This window comes from Coenobita brevimanus, chromosome 22 (assembly GCF_032717465.1).
Source record: "Coenobita brevimanus isolate Jiangsu-jjx chromosome 22, ASM3271746v2, whole genome shotgun sequence".
NCBI classification, from domain to species: Eukaryota; Metazoa; Arthropoda; class Malacostraca; order Decapoda; family Coenobitidae; genus Coenobita; species Coenobita brevimanus.
Genome location: NC_136975.1, coordinates 42,909,054 through 42,928,518, shown reverse-complemented (window position 1 = coordinate 42,928,518; position 19,465 = coordinate 42,909,054). Strand labels below are relative to the sequence as shown.

Here is a 19,465-nt window from a genome sequence, read left to right as displayed (position 1 = left end):
TAATACATTCATTTCTTAACTTAAGTGAACCCCTCTCCTGTATCCCCTCTTGCCACTTTTTCCTCTTTTCCTCCACTGCTCTCTTAACCTCTTCATCTCACCATGCCATACCTTTCGTCTTTGTTATTACTCTTGCCACACCACACACCACTTTAGCATTGCTGCCTAAGCAATCCCTATGTACATTGCACAAGCTGTCTAGATCCATTTCATTCCAAATCACTGATTCTAACTCCTCCCCTACCTTGGCCCTCTATTCATCTGCCATTTCTTTGGTCCTCAGCTTCTAAACTTTCAGTCTCTCTTTCATACAGCTTCTCTCTCTCTCTTGGTCAACCTCACTCCTCCCAGCTTGATCTTGCATAACAATCATATGATCTGACAAACCTCCACATCTTCATCTCACTGCCCTCATATCAGCAACACTACCCAGCATCAATTTCTCAATGAGCTCGTGATCAATCAGGCTCCTTTCAACATGATCTCCATTCCCTCTATACCACGTATATTTATGTGCATCTTTGTGTTTAAATTAAGGATTACAAGTGCACAATCTCCTTTCCTGACACATGTCCTTCAGTCACTTCCCATTATCATTCTCTCCTGGTACTCCTTTATTATCCATTATATCCTTCACAGGACCAGCGCCTAATCTACCATTCATGTCGCCCATTACAATCACTCTATAACTCCTGGGCATTTGTCCTACTACTTCCAGCTCATCCCAAAACCTCTTTCTCCGTCTCACCATCCTCACACGGTGCATACGCTACAATCACTTTCACCTTCTCAAACATGAACTTGACATACATACATCTCGAATTGACACATTTGCAATCTCTTATACCTCTCTACCACACTTCATTCATCAACAAAACTCCTTCCTTGCATTTTCTTCACCCATTCATGCCCGACCTTACACACTTTAACACCCTTCCTTAACACTCTCCCACTCCTCCACTTCACACCTTTTCATCTTAGTTTCACACAATGCCACCATGGCATATCTTGCACTCCAGAACATATATTCACCACTTCCACCCTCATACTCTCCTCAGTCACACCTCTTACATTCCACATGACCATGCAAATCTGTCCATTTGGTTGGGCCCTACAAGGCTCTCCAAAACGTTTGCCGTAATTTAGTGATCGTAGATATGGGTATCTGGGGGGACACATAACCCTCCCAGAAATCCAGGTTATATGCTTTGCACCCAGCATAGTAAATGGTTTCCTGTGTACAGGAACCCATTTAGCGTGTCACTCAGAGTAGAGACCATAAGGCAACACTACATTGAGTGAGTGGATGATGGGTGTCCCCACCTACCACTGACTGTCCTAATTCATAAATGCAGCCATTATATTTTGTCTATGCAACTCCTGTTGTGTGCATGCATGATATAGTTAATAAATGTTTGCCAAACAGTATGTCTGAAGTTTTGCAACACTTACATTAATGCTGAGACACCACTGAGCATACTAACATGCACATGTCTACATGTCACAACATTAAGTCCTTTTCTTGATCAGCCCCCCCAAGTCCAGAGATTTCCAAACAGGACCTCCCCCAACATGGTTTAGGCACTTTCCCTCTTGCTGAGTCATCAGCATTGAAAAGAACAAATAATTGAAGGAACAGGAGTAAGTCTTGGAGACAGTTATTTAAGAGTGAAGCTGAAAGTGCAGACCTTCGTGAATTCTGTTGGGGCAAGTTTTTGTTTGCTCCTTGATAATATTTAAGGATTTGGATTGTTTACCTGAAAAGAAGTTAAGCAGCCATTTTTTGTTTGTCATGCATGTTATTGCTCATGGTTTTGTCAATTTATGATATTCTGCTGAATGCTTTATTCACATCTACCATTGCTGGTGAAACTTGTAGTACGTACCACTTCATGCTGAATCCATTCAGTAAGTTGTCAGTTTATATGTTTGGATCTAAGAACAAGGAAGAATTCATTCACCCATCATCCAAACCTATGCCGCCCTATGAGGAGCGTAGGAGCCTGGCAAGTTGGTTTGGACATTTAAGATGAGGGTGACCAGCCTTACTCATCCCCAAGTGGCATTATGTGAGCAGTAAACCCCAACCACCCCTTGAATACAAACCTACATAGGCTCAATCTGACTGAAGCGCCTTAATTACCGACTAAACCACCAGGTGCCATAATTTGGTTATATGGTTATCACTCAGCATAGTAAATGGTTTCCTGGTGTACAGGAAACCATTTGGCTTGTCACTCAGTGTAGAGTTATCCATAGGCAGAAGGAAGAAGAAAGAGCAAAGGAAAGAAAGACAGAAGAGGGGTGTAAAGTCACCCATAGGCAGAAGGAAGAGGAAAGAATGAAGGAAACAAAGACAGAAGAGAAAGGAAGGGAGGAAAGGGCAGTGGTTACCACTCAGCATAATAAATGGTTTCCTGGTGTACAGGAAACCATTTGGCCTGTCACTCAGTGTAGAGTCACCCAAAAGCAGAAGGAAGGGGAAAGAGCTGAGGAAGGAAAGACAGAAGAGGGAGTGTAAAGTCACCCATAGCCAGAAGGAAGAGGAAAGAATGAAGGAAAAGACAGAAGAGGAAGGAAGGAAGAGAGGAAAGGGCAGACACGCAAAGGAGCACTACATCAAATGAGTGGATGATGAGCACCCCCACCTACTGCTTAACAAAAACATCAAAATCTTGAGTACAGTACCCAGTGAAATAAGCCATATGTCCCTTCTCTGTTGTTGTGGCTCCAGGCACATCTTGATGTGGACTCTAGGCTGCAGCCGCCATTTTACTGTACCCTGACATACTCTTCAGGGGAAAGGGAGGGAGTTGAAGGACATTTATATAGGTGGGCAGCTCAGCTGTGTGTAGATGGCATCACCATTCCTTAATGCAATTTTTTTTTTTTTTTTTTTTTTACCACTTACACAGTATCTCACCACTTAAACCAACTGGACATTGCTTTCTGACAGCCTACTTGTGTTTACTTTCTTGCTCTGTACATAAGAATATGATAAAGCAAGGAAATAATTATTATTGTGTGTCAGGATATTCTATGGTTTCATTCTGACAACAATGCAGTATAGTGCTAAAAATATAAGGATAAATATACTCTAATAAAAACTTTCAGCAAGTTTAGTACAGCATGTATACAAACATTTGTAACGAAAGTTAACCATGATACTAACTACAGATAAATTAGTATTTCTTATAAGATTTGATGACTTGACAGGTCTAGATTTGACTATGATGAAAACACTTCATTAATTCAGAACTAATACTTCCAACCTAATTTCTAGCACTGACAGCTTAATCAAACATAGTATTTCACTTTAAACAACAAGAATAATGAAATATGAAGTTCAGTACTATTTGTCTCATTTAATAAAAATAGCACTATACAGGTATAATTATAGTCCAAATTTTTTTGCTGTTAAATTTTTTATCACTTTCCCATTGAATAACTTATTATGCCATTTAAATGAAAGCTCTCTTTTACCAACTTCCTAACATACATATCACACACAACTCAAGCACTTCATAATGCACATCTTACACCTTTCAATTAATGTACAGTATATCAACACATCTCACTTGACATACATCAACATACTACAGTATATACTGTATTTACTTGTAGAACTCATGGTCAGATTCATCCTTCTTTACATTATTCTTGTATGCCTTTTCGAAGTCCTTGGCTAGAACAATATAACGATTCTCTCTGACAGCATGCATACCAGCCTCCTGACAGATGGCATTAATATCTGCACCAGAGATGCGGTCTGGGCGAGCCACATAATCTTCTAAATCAAGATCTTCACTCAGGTTCATTCGGCCAGTGATGGTTGAGAAGATGAGGCGTTTTTGCCTGCGGTCAGGCAATGGAAATTCGATTTTACGATCCAGACGACCAGGTCGAAGTAGTGCTGGGTCCAAGGTGTCTGCTCGATTGGTGGCCATAATCACCTACAAAGGTAAAGAAGGGAGGGCAAGAGAAAAAGTTATGATAAAATGCATGTTACAAACTGCATGGTTACAAAACAGAATAAGCAGGTGATTGTGATATGCTGGATACAATGTTAGCTTGATAAAAAAAAGCTATGGCAAAATTGACGATGAAGGCTGCTTGATGAATGTACAGAATAAAAAGAGAGAAAATATGCAAGTGTTTATATGATATGACAAACTCAATATTTACAAGCTTTACATTGTTGAACATGGTTTTTACTTCCACAGTTCTCTACTGTAATAACTATGTAAATACAGAAAAATCATGACTGCATTTTCTACTAATACACAAATTTTGAAATAATAATGATAATAATATTAATATTAATAATAATAATAATAATAATTTACTCTCATCTTAAATGTCAGGACCAACTTGCCTAGCCCCAGGCTCCTATGCTCCTTGTGAGGCGACAAAGGATTGGGTGACGGACAGATGGATGGATGGATAATAAGATCATCATCATGACCATTGTCCTGAACTCTCATCTAGAGATGAGATAAGGTGAGGTAGGATCCAGAAACAAGGAAAGAGAAAGTGCAGTACAGGTATGAATGAGGGAACACTATCAACAATAAGAAAGTGAAATGGAACAAACATTAATTTCCTTCCAACCATCCATCATCCTATCCTATGCCGCCCCATGACGAGTGTAGGAACCTGGGGCTAGGCATGTTGGTCCTGACATTTAAGATGAGAGCGACCAGCCTCACTCATCCCTGAGTGGCATTACGTAAAAAATAAACCTCAACCACCCCTTGGATATAAACTTACACAGGCTCAATCTGATTGGAGAGCCTTAATTACCCACTAAACCACCATGTGCCATAATACGATTACTGTATATGGTTACCACCCAGCTAGGACATGGTTTCATGGTGTACAGGAAACCATTTGGCTTGTCACTCAGTGTGGAGTCACCCACAGGCACAGAAGGAAGAAGAAAGAATGAAGGAAAGAAAGACAGAGGAGGGAGTGAAAAGTCACCTGTAGGCAGAAGAAACACAGCTTTCAAAACCCTAGAATTCTGGTTCCACCTCATAGGCATCATCATTAATAATGATAATGATGATAAAAATAGCTAATCCATCATCCCATCCTTTACTGCCCCATCAGGAGCATAAAGTTTTAATAAGGATATGAAGAAAACAAATAGTTTAATGGAGTTTTAAAATTGAAGAGTATGGAAGCAAGTGACCATGAACTGATAAAAAGTTTGTCTAACCTTGACATTGGTTGTCTGATCAAAGCCATCCATCTGATTCAGTAGCTCTAGAAGGATACGCTGGACCTCTCTGTCAGCACCAGTCTGGGCATCAAACCTCTTGGTGGCAATGGCATCAATCTCATCGATAAAGATGATAGCTGGGGCATTCTCTCTTGCCAGCCTGAACACATCTCGTACCATCCTTGGACCCTCACCAAGGTACTTCTGAACAAACTCTGATCCAACCACACGGATGAAGGAGGCAGTGGTGTGGTGTGCTACAGCCTTGGCTAACATGGTCTTGCCACAACCAGGAGGACCAAACATGAGCACACCACGAGGAGGGTCAATCCCAATTTGCTTATACAGGTCAAAATGTGTCAGAGGCAACTCCACAGCTTCTTTGATTTCCTGCTTCTGCATGTCTAGACCACCAATGTCTGAGTAGGCCACATCTGGCTTCTCATCTGCCTGTAGCATAGAAATGGATGAGTCTGCTTCTGGTGGCAGAACATCAACCAGAGCATTGCTATGTTTATGTAGTGCTACCGAGGCTGAAGGCTTTAGAAGTTCCCGATCAATAGTGGAGAGGATGCGTACATAGTAATTGGAGCCAGTGGTGGAGCCAACAATACCAGTGTTCTGGTCAACTGCTTCCAAAAACTGACCAATAACCAGTGGAACACTCTGGATTCGTTTCACCTGAAAAAACATTGTTCTATTTTTCACAAATAGCCTTTATTTTAACTGTTCAGTGAACATCACATCCTTATACAGTATCTGCATCCAGTATAGACAAATGACTTCTATAATACTGTACTATAATGAGGGTTTTTGATTAATGGGTACAGTTAAAAATTTTGACTTCATTATTTGTAGTATTACTTGTTCTTTGTTATCAAGAATTAGTATTACCAAACAATTTATCATTACTGTATAGCATCATCATTACCATACTGTACATCATTTGGGAACATCACTGATGTATGGAAAGGGGGGGGGGGGGACTTTCTTCTTGGGTTTGTGTGTGAAAGGTCGGGTCAGGTTTAAGATCTTGAGTACAATATAGAAAAAAAAAAAAAAAGGTTTCTATCTATCTATTGCCTGACAACCTAATCCCGTATGGGGTGGCCACAAAAATAAACTGCCTCCATGCCGCCCTATCCCCCGCCATTTCACTGCCCTACTCCCACTTCACACCTCCCTCCCTCATATACCTCTCCACTCCATCCCTCCATCTCATCCTTGGCCTCCCCTTCCCCCCCCCCCTCCACTCCACTCACATACACTCTCCTCATTAGTCTCTCATTCGCCATCCTCTCCACCTCAGTGCATTTTTCCTAATGCTTTTTGTCACATCCACACCCACAGCACAATGCTCCTTCACTTCCTTATTTGTCGGTCTGCTTCTCCATGTAAATCCACATGCCCCTCTCAAATAACTCATTTCCACAGCTCTCATTCTTAAATTGTGCCCTTTCTACACGGTGCAAGTTTCATTTCCATACGTTAGAGATGGTATCACAACACTGTCATGCAGTGACTTTTTTACTTCAATGCTCACTTCTCATCACTGTTTTCAGAGAACCAGCAACCTTTTTTCTTTGTTGTACCCTTTCAAGCACTTCACCCTCCAAACTTCCATCCTTACTCATTACACTACCCAAGTTTCTATAGTATAATTTATGCAAATTCTTGATATGCTACACATGGTCTGGGTATGTTAATGGCATAAAGTGAAAGGCTCATATATCAATGTCCAATATACACCTCTATGCCTTTGCTAGTAATCATTAGCCATAATATTTTACAGTACAGTAATTTTAACTAATGCAAATTACAAACAAAACCCTACCTCCTCTTGAGCATGCCTATATTCCTTCTTGAGATTGTGTAGTTCATCCTTTATGTAATCCTCCTGAACTCTGAGATATTCCAGGTTCTGCAGCAAACGCTTGTATGTATTGTAGTCATCACGTGCCGACTCCTCGTTCACAACACTCAGGCCCGCAACCACTGGTCCTTTAACTTCTGTCATCTCCTCCACCTGTACATCAGTAAGGTTAGTGTATAAGAGTTCAAATGTATAGAAGTAAAATAGTAATGTACTGTGTTTTCACTGAAAGCTTTTTTACTCACACTTGTTTCAATTATAGTGCTGTTTTGAATTAACAGCCAAATTTAACTTGATGCTGTATATATATGATTCACTAAATAATAAGTTGTCTTGAAGTCAAAACTGAGTTTTCTGTGCTTCTAACCCAGCAATTAAGATTAAAAAGCATGGCACAAATTTAACTCACTAAAAGTACAGTAGTCCTTCATTAATCCGGATGTGCAGTATCCGGATGTGTTCTTTATCCTGATGCTGGACTTTGGCTCTATTAAACCATTATGTGAATTTATTTTATTATCTTTTTAATTATTATTATTTATTTTTAGTGTCTGACTCTGGGCATAGGATTCACAGCCTGCTCCCAAGGCCCAGTAGTCCTCCTACATATCATTCACCTCTACATGTCACCACTTTGGTGCTAACACCCACCATCCATATTGAATACATGCTAGGGCTGTCTCATAATGGACTGGTGTATTGGTATTAGTGGGGGTACCGGTATTTTTACGACATCAGTGGGTCTTCTGGTAGATTATTAAAGTCTGATTTTCTGAAATTCAAATCCTTAAACAGTTCCCTGCCCCCGTGGGGATTTGAGCCTGGGTCCGGTTGGACTGCAGGCCATCTCTTTACCGATTGAGGCACCGCCTCCCCAATTATCTGGACGTAAAAGTCTCCAAGAACTTTGGCTGGCCAGCCAACGTGTTCCAACATACAGTATTGTGGCCGCTGGGCTTGAGCCATGAACGCGAAGTAGGCTGTAACCCACAACCAGAGCTAAAATATCTGTCCGCCCCTGTACTGAATGGTCAAAGTCACACGCTCGTCCAATCACTCCCAACGAACCTCCAGCACCCGAGAAATACAACTGTAACCCACAAGCAGTGTCAAAACGTCCATACGTATCCCCACCCAATGTCCAAAGTCGCATGGCCACCGGGCTGTCTTCCTAACTGCCCGAGATTTATTTTTTATTTTTTTTTTTATTTTTTTATTTTTGTATGTGTCCGACTCTGGGCAAAGGCTTCAGGGCCTATTTCTTGAGGGCAGTGGCCTATCCCAAGCCCCAGTAGTTCTCCTACACCTCCACATGTCACCACTTCGGCGTTAACACCCACTGTCCATATTGAATACACGCTAGGGGTGCCTCATACAGGACTGGTGTACTAGTATTAGCGGGGGTACTTTAAGACATGCTGGCGGGACTTCTGGTAGATTAAGAAAGTCTGCTTTTATGAAATTCAAATCCTTAAACTGTTCCATGCCCCAGCCGGGATTCAAACCTGGGTCTGCTGGGTCTGCAGGCCGCCTCTCTACCAATTCCGCCACCGCTTCCCCACAAATCACGAGTACATGTTCGGTGACAGCAGCTGTCTGCCTCCCTACTGAACGTCCAAAGTCCCTCTGTCACCGTGAGTTGTGTTTCTGCATGACCACTCGGTGTCTAACGGACTGCATGCCATGAGCAAATGTACAGTAAAAGCGCCCGTCCGCCTTGTGACAGAAGGGGGAGAATCCTGCCCACAGCCTTGCTTCTCCTCCCTTCCAGTCCCTCCTCCATACCCTCCTGGCTCTTCCTTCACTCCCTCAGCCCCTACCCTTCCGTGGTGATAACAATGACTCGTGTTTTTATTATTATTATTTTTTTTATTCATTCAACTACTATTGGTCATATCAAAATTCTGCAAAATCCACGAGAAAGCTCATGAAATTCTGCATCTAGACATGTGCTTAACTCTTTGAAGGCGCTGACAAAATTTTGCACTAGGATGGTGGGAAGTTATTTGAACGTCAGTTTTACTCCCGAACACTTTATTCACACTGCATTTCTGTACATTAGTTACCAGTTCTAAGGTTTTTATTAGCTTATTTTATAGTATAAACACCAAAAAAGATGATGGGATACCATTTATAACAATATAATCAATTTCCGTTGGCGTATTTGACCGTGGAATTTTTTTTTGAGCCCTTGGAGCAATCACTCATCACAGATGACTGATTTTCAAACCGTCTTCATGTTTTTTGTGGATTTTTGTTGTTTATGCATTTTTTTTTACATTTAGCATTATTATGGATAATCCTATGTGTGTTTTGATGTCTCAATATGGCAGAACGACTGGAAAATGGTGCCAAAATTAGGAAGGGTATATACTGAATATACAGTAGTGTATAGGTAGTTTTTTTTGTGTGTGTGTGTGTGTGTGTATGTGGTTTTCTTGGTGCTGAAAATTATTTTGGATAGTCCTCTGTGTGTTTTGATGTCAAAATATGGCAGACTGACCTAAAAACAATGCCAAAATTGGGAGGGGTACTGTATATACAGTTGTGTACAGAAAGGGTGTTTTTTGTTTTTCAGTGGTAGTAGTTGTTCCCTAGGCAGTTTGGCCGAACAGCACCGGGTTTTCAGTGGTTTTTCTGCATGGTTTTCTTGGTGCTTAGCATTACTTTGGATATTCCTATATGTGTTTTGATGTCTAAATATGCCTGAATGACCGTAAAACACTGCCAAAGTAAGCATAGGTCCTGTTCGAATAGGCTAGGTATAGTTTGGAGGTTGGGTACAGGCAGGGCTTGGGTATGGTAGGGGAAGAGTGTTCATTATCCAGATGTTGTTACTATCCGGACATGCCTTTGGCTCTATTATGTCTGGATAAATGGGGGATTACTGTACTCCCAATCGCAGATTTTTAAGTGACGAATAATTGTGGCTATACTGTATGTTGTTACTGTTGCTGTAGCTGCAGGTTAAGCTGAATGTGATCCCAGTGGACTGCAGTACAGTACTGTGCCACAATACAATATCTAAAGAGCCCCAGGTGCATTTCATGTTTGATACTGCATTTCTTTTATAAGCGATGAATCGTGCTTAAAAAGCGATCTTTGTTTACAATCCCCAACGACACCGGACAAATTTGTGCCATCTTGTGACACATCAAAGACAGACAGATGCTGTCTTAGAATGTAATACTTGGCAAGAAATTACTCTTAAGTGTTGATTTATTGAAACCTAACCTAAATTTTTTTAACAACCCAACCTAATTAATCACAACCTAACCTATTTCAGGCTAACCTAACTAAACATCCTAATACTGTATTTTCCTTGTTTACTGATGGATCCTCTTCTTCAGCCAATCATCTGGGACAACACACTCATAAATAATCCTATTTATCAGGTCAGTGACTAAACTCACCCCTATATCGCCTGAGGCCTTCAACATTTCGGCAGTCAACCCAGACACACCTGCTGCCTTCCCCACCCTCATCCTGCCTATTGCCTCACTCACAAGAGCAGTATCAATCAAAGGCCAGGGGCCAGACACTGGATCTGCTGGCTCCAAACCTTCCCTGTCCCAGTCAGACTCCTCATTCAACAACCGGTTATAATGCTTTCTCCATGCATCTTTAATATCCTCACTGTCCACCACTACCTTTCCTTCATCATTCTTCACACACTGCTCACCTATAATATCCCGGTTATCTCTTTTCACTTGACCTGCCACCCTAAATATCATATTTTTCCTTTCGCCATGATTTAGGTTATCAAGTAATAGTCTCTGTGACTCAGACTTTGCCCTGTATACCTCTCTTCTAGCCCTACGCTTGGCAGCCAAATATTCATCTTTGCTACCACCCTTCTTCCATTCCCGGAAAAGCCTTCTTTTCTCCTTAACTGCAGCTTCTACACCCTCATCCCACCACCAAGTTACTTTATGTCTTGGTGGTCCTCTTGTCAAACCACATGTTACATCAGTAACTCAAGAAATTGTTCTTGAGGGCTTTGTACTGTTCATTAATGCCTCTGTCTACAGCTCCCTGTTCAGCCACCACTCTCCTCAACTCGCTATAGAAGGCATCCCTTACTACTTGGTTTTTCAGCTTCCATATTTTCCTCTATCTATCTATCTATTGCCAGACGCCTCAATCCCGTTTGGGGTGGCCACAAACAAATCGCCTCCAAGTCGCCCTGTCCCCTGCCATTTCACTGCCCTGCTCCCAACTCACACCCCCCTCTCTCATATATCTGTCCACCCCATCCCTCCATCTCATCCTTGGCCTCCCCCTCCCTCTTCCCCCCTTCCACCTCACTCACATACACTCTCTTCGTCAGTCTTTCACCCTCCATCCTCTCCACATGGCCAAACCACCTCAGTGTGTTCCTCATAACGCTTCCTATCACATCCACATTACACCACAACGCTCCTTTATATCCTCATTCGTCAGCCTGTCTCTCCATGTGACTCCACAGGCTCCTCTTAAATAACTCATTTCCACTGCTCTCACTCTTGACTTGTGTCCTTCCAACAATGTCCAAGCTTCACTTCCGTACATTAGAGTTGGTATCCCAATACTGTCATGTAGTAACTTTTTCACTTCCATGCTCACTTCCCTGTTTCTTATCACTGCTTTCAAAGAACCAGCAACCTTTCTTCCCTGCTGTACCCTTTCAGGCACTTCACCCTCCAAATTTCCATCCTTATTCATCACACTACCCAAGTACTTAAACTTACTCACATTTTCCAATTCCTCACCATCCAACCTCGCTGTACATTCACTGACTTCACTTCTCTCAAAGACCATCACTTTACTCTTCCCTACATTCACCTTTAGATTCCGTTTCTTACACACTCTCCCAAACTCATCCACCAAGCCCTGCAGCTCCCCTTCATCTTCACTCAACAACACAGTATCATCTGCAAACAACAGTACAGGGAGTTTCCAAACACTATCCTCTCTCACCAGGGCCACTCCAACATCCACTACCCTACCTCGTACCTCTTTTATTACCCCATCCATGTACACATTGAACAACCATGGAGACATGACACATCTCTGTTTCAACCCAACTTTCAAAGAGAAAAATTCACTTAGTTCACCATCCACACGCACTGCAGCCTTCGCACCATCGTACATACTCTTCACAGCATTCAACAACTTCCCATCTGCTCCATATATTCTTAACACTTTCCACAATCCTTGTCTATCCACCCTGTCATATGCTTTCTCCAAATCCATGAAAGCCGCATACAACTTCTTTCCCTTCTCTAGAAACTTTTCCACTAAAGATCTAAGAATGAATATCTGATCTACACAACCTCTTCCCTTCCTAAAGCCTCCCTGTTCTTCTCCAACTAACATATTATGTACTGATGTTATTCATAGTAACGGTACACATATCTAGTCATTTCAGACCATTTCAGGACCATGGAAATTAGGGGGGGGTGGAGTGAAAACATGGATATTTCTTAGTGCAATGTTTTTCATTCCTCTTCATATTTTTCACCAGCATGTATGCAGTTAAATTGTGTACATTTGAGTTTGTTTGGTACAATGACATCCTGTGTCATTGGCCACATCAGCAGAAAACACGCTATCAGGGACATTCAGGCTGCTTCCTTTATCGCAAAGTAGATACAGTATATTTTGTTTGTTCTCCAGTATTTTTCTTCGAAAATCAATAAACTATTTTCTATAACATGGGTAAATAAAAAAATATAAAAAAAACAGGTCACTGTGTCACTGTCGTATTATTTACCAAAGCTTTTACCTACCATTGAAATGATTCACTGCCATTGTAAAGGTGTATACAAGTGCAGTTTTGAGTATCAAGAGGATCCATCAGTAAACAAGGAAAATACAGTATTAGGATGTTTAGTTAGGTTAGCCTGAAATAGGTTAGGTTGTGATTAATTAGGTTGGGTTGTTAAAAAAATTTAGGTTAGGTTTCAATAAATCAACACTTAAGAGTAATTTCTTGCCAAGTATTACATTCTAAGACGGCATCTGTCTGTCTTTGATGTGCCACAAGATGGCATCCATTCGTCCGGTGTCGTTGGGGATTGTAAACAGAGATCGCCTTTTAAGCGCGATTCATCGCTTACAGAAGAAATGCAGTATCAAACATGAAATGCACCCGGGGCTCTTTAGATATTGTATTGTGGCACAGTACTGTACTGCAGTCCACTGGGATCACATTCAGCTTAACCTGCAGCTACAGCAACAGTAACAGCATACAGTATAGCCACAATTATTCGTCACTTAAAAATCTGCGATTGGGTGTACAGTAATCCCCCATTTATCCGGACATAATAGAGCCAAAGGCATGTCCGGATAGTAACAACATCTGGATAATGAACACTCTTCCCCTACCATACCCAAGCCCTGCCTGTACCCAACCTCCAAACTATACCTAGCCTATTCGAACAGGACCTATGCTTACCATGGCAGTGTTTTACGGTCATTCAGGCATATTTAGACATCAAAACACATATAGGAATATCCAAAGTAATGCTAAGCACCAAGAAAACCATGCAGAAAAACCACTGAAAACCCGGTGCTGTTCGGCCGAACTGCCTAGGGAACAACTACTACCACTGAAAAACAAAAAACACCCTTTCTGTACACAACTGTATGTACAGTACCCCTCCTTATTGTGGCAGTGTTTTCGGGTGATTCTGCCGTATTTTGACATCAAAATATACATAGGATTATCCAAAATAATTTTCAGCACCAAGAAAACCATGGGGAAAAAAAAAAAAAAAACTTCCTTTACATTAGTGTATTTTTTTTGTGCCATGGCCCCTCCTGACCCTCCAATGAAGTGCTCTAAGCAGTATGGCGTCAAGAAGCTGCCGCAGTTGTTGTACAGTCAACGTTTGGATCTCATTTGTGGTGTTGAGCGGGGAGAGAAGTTTTCAAAGCTGGCGAAAGAGTTTGGGAAGAACAAGTGCTGAGAGTTTCTAAGTTTTTCCCAACACCACCCCACTCCATTCACTTAAACAATTTTGTCATAGGATTAAGGTGAGATCCCTTAACATGGCTTATTTCTATTTAATACATGCACTGAATATTCCTAAATTTGTATGTTTGTTTTTGATGGTGCCTAGATAGGTGTAGGTAGGGTGCTGTGGGGGCGGGTTGGCCAAAGTCCAGACCCAAATTAATTTTTCACATAAGAGTCATTATTCATAAATCACGGCTGTGGTCCAGACCCAAATTGCCATGATTTATGAGGATTGAGTGTATTTAGGTGGTGGCGACCATCATCCACTCACTTGATGTAGTGCTGCCTACTTCTTCCATAGTCTTTATCATTCTTTTTCTGTGCCTGCCCTCCTCTCTTCCTATTTTTCCCATCTTTCCTGTCACTACTTATTGCTTTTCTTTCCATTACTGGTGGCTTTGCATTGAGTGACAAGCCAAATGGTTTCCTGTAAGCCAAGAAACCATTTACAACGCTGGGTGGTAACCATATAACCAAACCATACGTGCTCCCTACATGTCACGTGGGTTGGTGGAGGGTTAGTGCCCCTCCCTGTGAAACAAATACGGTAACTCAGAGTCATATGGCCACCCCGTACAGGATTATGGCGTCTGGCAACAGATAGATAGATAGAGTGTATTTAGGGTATGGTCCTATGTATCCCTGAAGATTACCCTGAAAATGTTTACAAAAATGCCAGATTCCTAAAAATTTATCTATCTATTTATTGCCAAATGCCTCAATCCCATAAGGGGTGGCCACAAAAAAACTGCCTCCATGTCACCTAGTCCAATGCCATTTCATTGCCCTGCTCCAAGCTCACAACCCCCCTTCTCATATAACTCTCCACTCCATTTCATCCTTGGCCTCTCCCTCCCTCCCCTCCCCTCCACTCTCCTCATTAGTCTCTCGCTCTCTATCCTCTCTACATGGCAAAACCACCTCAATGTATTTCTCCTAACGCTTTCTGTCACATGCACATCCACACCATTGTGCTCCTTCACTTCCTCATTTGTCTGTCTGTCTCTCTATGTAACTCCACATGCTTCTCTCAAAACACTCATTTCCACTACTCTCACTCTTGTGTCCTTCCAACGAGGTCCAAGCTTCACTTCCATATGTTAGAGTTGGTATCACAACACTGTCATGCAATGACGTTTTTACTTCCATGCTCACTTCCCTGTTCCTTATCACTGCTTTCAAATAACCAGCAACCTTTCTTCCTTGTTGTACCCTTTCAAGCACTTCACCCTCTAAACTTCCATCCTTACTCATCACACCCAAGTACTTAAATGCACTCATATTTTCCATTTCTTCCTCATCCAGTCTCACTCTACATTCAGTAGCTTCATTTCTCCTAAAAAATAAAAATGTAAGTTAATTTACTGTACAGTTCTAAGCCAACTTTCTTGCGGGACATATCTCCCGCAAATAAAAAAATAAGCGAGATATTGTGGGCCCTCTAATGTATGTGTGTGTTGGGGGTTTGCTTATGTTTCGTCCACTACCGTAAAACTGATGCATTTTTTTTTTTTTTTTTTTTTTTTTTTTTTTCCCAGTGGTGCATTCTGGTCACAGGCAGTATGATTCTGTTTTTGCTGGTGCATCATGGTTCTGATTCAGCCAAAAGGCTGGCAGTGTGTTTGTTGTGTTTTCAAATTTGAAACCAGTCAAAATGGACTCTGCCGATAACGGGGTAAGATTGGAAACTGGTCTCAGTTAGGCTCAAATAACAAAGATCTAGGTTAGGTTAAGTGGCATTTGGGTAAGTTACTGCCTAAAATGGCTGATATTCATCAGTTTGTGTATTTCACCATTAAGGAAAAAAAAAAAAAAAAGCTTGGTTGGGGTGTTTCCAAAGGCTTAACATCCATTAGAGGCCCCATAATATCTCGCTTTTATTTTTTTGTTAGAATCATCACAGAAGAAAGCTTAAAACCGTCCAACACACTGATTCACGTTATTATTTCGCAAGAATCTGGTGTTGACCCCATCAACTTCACTTTTACTAACCTGACCTAAAGCATCTTCCTTCTCTACGGTATGATATGCAATTTGTGAAATTGGAGGGAAATCTGTGGCATCCTTCACTTTCTGAAGTTCAGATACTCTCTCACCTAATTAAAAAATGAGTCTGAGAATGTATAGGGACATTACATTTACTTCATACTGTGGCATGAGTTGCATGACCTACAGAAACAAATTTGGGGGTGACGAGTTTCATGAGTACTGTAGGAATCACTTTTAAATCAGAATGAGCAGATGCACGCATTATAGTCACGCCTGACATATAAATGATATATCTAATAGTTTACACACGAGTTAAAAGAGTAATCAAACCTTTTCGGTGGATACGGTGATACCAATTTCTTCCATACTTGACAACTCGCCGCCGATGCATAAAACGTCGACTTCTCGAGCGAAAACAAAACAACCTTATCCGGATTCTGGATTTCAGCAATGAGAACGTATGTGCGAAAATTTGATCGAAGTTATGGTAGTCTCATACCATACAGAAAACTCCGATGCATATACAGTTTTTAGGCAATATTATCTTCATGACTTTGCAGTTTCAGAAAACAATTGCGGAATTTTTATGTAAACCCCAGTAATATGCTCGCCTCCGCCGCCGGACCCCCCACCCCTCTAGGGAGCCGCAGCCCTACCCCCACCCCAGGAGGACACCACGGCGGGCCTGGTGAGTGCGGGAATGGCCCAGAGCAAGACGGGCGCCGGGGCGCCCCGATCTTGTGTCCCTCTTCCCCTAAACCTACCCAACTGCAATGTCGCAGGAATGCGACACTACTTCTCGGCCGGATCAGCCCTTAGTTTTAGGGTCTTTAGATTAGTTTGTCTTTATATTATAAGGTATAAAAAATGTAAAACCAAGAAAAAATTAAAAAAATAAAAATACAAAAAAATAAATAAATAAGATTAAAATTATTATATATATATGTACGTTTGCATGAAAATGTGTCTGTATGTATGCATGGGTGTGTGTGTGTGTGTGTGTGTGTGTGTGTGTGTGTGTGTATGTATATATATATATGTTTGTATATGTATGTATATATATTTAAATGTATATACATATATATATATCCATGGCCTTAATAACCAGGGGCTTCGGCCCCGATGGTTGATAGGCCGGGGGGGAAAAAAAAAAAAAAAAAAAAAGCCCTCGCCAGGATCGGGGTGGGGCTGCTCCAGATACAGACTCAGGCAACGCCGCGGTATCGGCCACTGTACGTACCGGGGAGGGAGCGGCCACTGTACGTACCGGGGAGGGAGCGGCCACTGTACGTACCGGGGAGGGAGCGGCCACTGTACGTCCCTCAGCTGTTTCCCCCTGTAGCCCTGCGACGACGGCCACTGTACGCGTAGGGGAAGGAACGGCCACTGTACGTTCTTCTGCTGCAGCCACATCTGGAGACCGCCTTGGTGTGCTAGTTATTGAGCACACACCGACAGGCAAAGGCAGGAGAAGTGAAGCCGCGATGACGGCCACTGTACGCGTCGGGGAGGGAACGGCCACTGTGCATCTCTCATCCACTTTCTCCTCCTCCTACGGGAGTAGCCCCGTGGTAATGGCCACTGTACGTCCCACAGCTACTTCCTGTTGGGTAGGCAGACCCACGGCAACAGCCACTATACGTGCCGGGGAGGGAACGGCCACTGTACTTCCCTCATCTGCCTCTTCCTCCTTCGGGAGCAGTGCCGCGGTAATGGCCACTACGTACCGGGGAAGGAACAGTCACTGTACGTCCTTCTGCTGCTACCATAAGGGGCTGTGGAACTGCGACGACAGCCACTGTATGCATCAGGGAAGGGATGGCCACTGTACGCCCTTCATCCACAGTCTCAAGGGTTCTCCTGGAGGGGAAGGTCCCTTGCGCGGCCGGCTCACTACCTCTCGGCTGCGTGGGACGCCCTTCTCTCACTCCCTCCAGGTGTGGTTCCTCGGAGGCGCTACCGTTCCAGCAGTGGTGGCGAGGTCCTGTCGCTGAAGGCAAGGTACATACCCTACAGTCTGGCCCTGGACAACGCCGGATCCTGACAGATGCCCCACGGGAGCGGTGCCACAGTCAACCCCCTAACGGCACCCCACCTATGGTCCTTCCAATTTATCCAGATCGTTTGGGCGTCGTCTCTCACGGGAGTTCCCCTTCGAGCGACGCTGCCGAATCTGTACCAAAACATACCTCTTTGTCTCATGTCAGGTATTTACTACTTCTAAATGAAAATTATTTACAGTACAGTATGTATATATATATATATATATATATATATATATATATATATATATATATATATATATATATATATATATATATATATATAAAATTCTCAAATATGGTTATATAGTGTAAGAAAATGCCTCTTGTTTTTAATAATAACAATGACTTTTTATAAATACCTCAACACTTGGCAACGTTGCTTTCCAACATTGTCGCGCTTGTAGGTGAGTCAGTGAGGGTAGGTCAGGTGTCAATCCGCAGGTCACTTTCTTTGACCGCCATTAAAAGATAAGCTCCTACCCCTACTATTTGCCCTCGTCTGCTCCACAGTCGAGAAAAAGAACTTATTTACAGTGTAAATAAGTATTTTTTAGAAGAGAAAGCAAACAGGGGACCTATAATTGATCCTTCAAAAGCTGTTGCTCGAACAGCAAAGGCCACCAGCGTGAGTGAAGTAACAGTCAGACGAAGTTGCTTTTCCTTCAGTCAAGCCTGCATTACACAGAAGTCACCAGAACAAACTATAATAATTCATAAAACCGTATAGACATTTTATAGAAATAAATCACCTTAAACCGTAGATTTTGTATGCAGAGAGAGAGAGATAGAGACATGGACAGACAGACAGACGAAGTCAGGAGGCTTTTCCTCAAATTCTAATAATTCATAAAACCGTATAGACTTTTTATAGAAATAAATCTCCATAAAATGTTGATTTTATATGCAGATAGAGAGAGAGAGAGAGAGAGCTGGGAGTGAGGGTTAACCCTTGTCTCTGATCTGATAATTGGCCCAGTAAAAACTGTGGCAACGTCGCATGTAGGGGAAGCCCTGTGAGGGACAACGCCTAAACGATCTGGATAAATTGGAAGGACCATAGAGGCGACCGCAGCTCCAGGCCTCCCAGGGCCAGCCCGTGGACCCCAAGGCGGGACTGCTCCGGCCCCACTCTCCGTTAGCCCTCCGCCAGGAGTAAGAAGTGGCAGGCCTGACTCCTGACACTGTTTGGCCCCAGTGTGAGGGCCCCTTACCAGGTCAAGGCCCACACAGGAAAGGGCCTCCCTGCACCCCAGACCAGACACGTGCCCAGGCCGCGACGCCTCCGAGAGCTGTCCCTTGCCTTCTACAGGAGGGCTTCCCAGAATGGCCCC

The 19,465-nt window shown here is 42.5% G+C and overlaps 1 protein-coding gene across 3 annotated transcripts; it reads right to left on the bottom strand.

Annotated features, from left to right (window-relative positions):
• Positions 1-3,117: 3,117 nt before the first annotated feature.
• On the bottom strand, positions 3,118-16,634 carry LOC145392527 (26S proteasome regulatory subunit 6B). 3 transcript variants are annotated; one of them, XM_080266924.1, is made up of 4 exons: positions 16,420-16,634; positions 7,059-7,250; positions 5,222-5,674; positions 3,118-3,953 (listed from the first exon to the last, which is right to left on the bottom strand). In XM_080266924.1, exons 1-4 carry the CDS (start codon positions 16,453-16,455, stop codon positions 3,615-3,617), a joined length of 1,020 nt encoding a protein of 339 aa, XP_080123050.1. In that variant the 5' UTR covers positions 16,456-16,634; the 3' UTR covers positions 3,118-3,614. The 3 variants fall into 3 exon arrangements, with proteins under 3 accessions (XP_080123050.1, XP_080123048.1, XP_080123049.1); XM_080266922.1 differs by having other exon boundaries at positions 5,222-5,905; positions 16,420-16,631; XM_080266923.1 differs by lacking the exon at positions 16,420-16,634 and adding an exon at positions 16,093-16,204 and having other exon boundaries at positions 5,222-5,905.
• Positions 16,635-19,465: the final 2,831 nt, after the last annotated feature.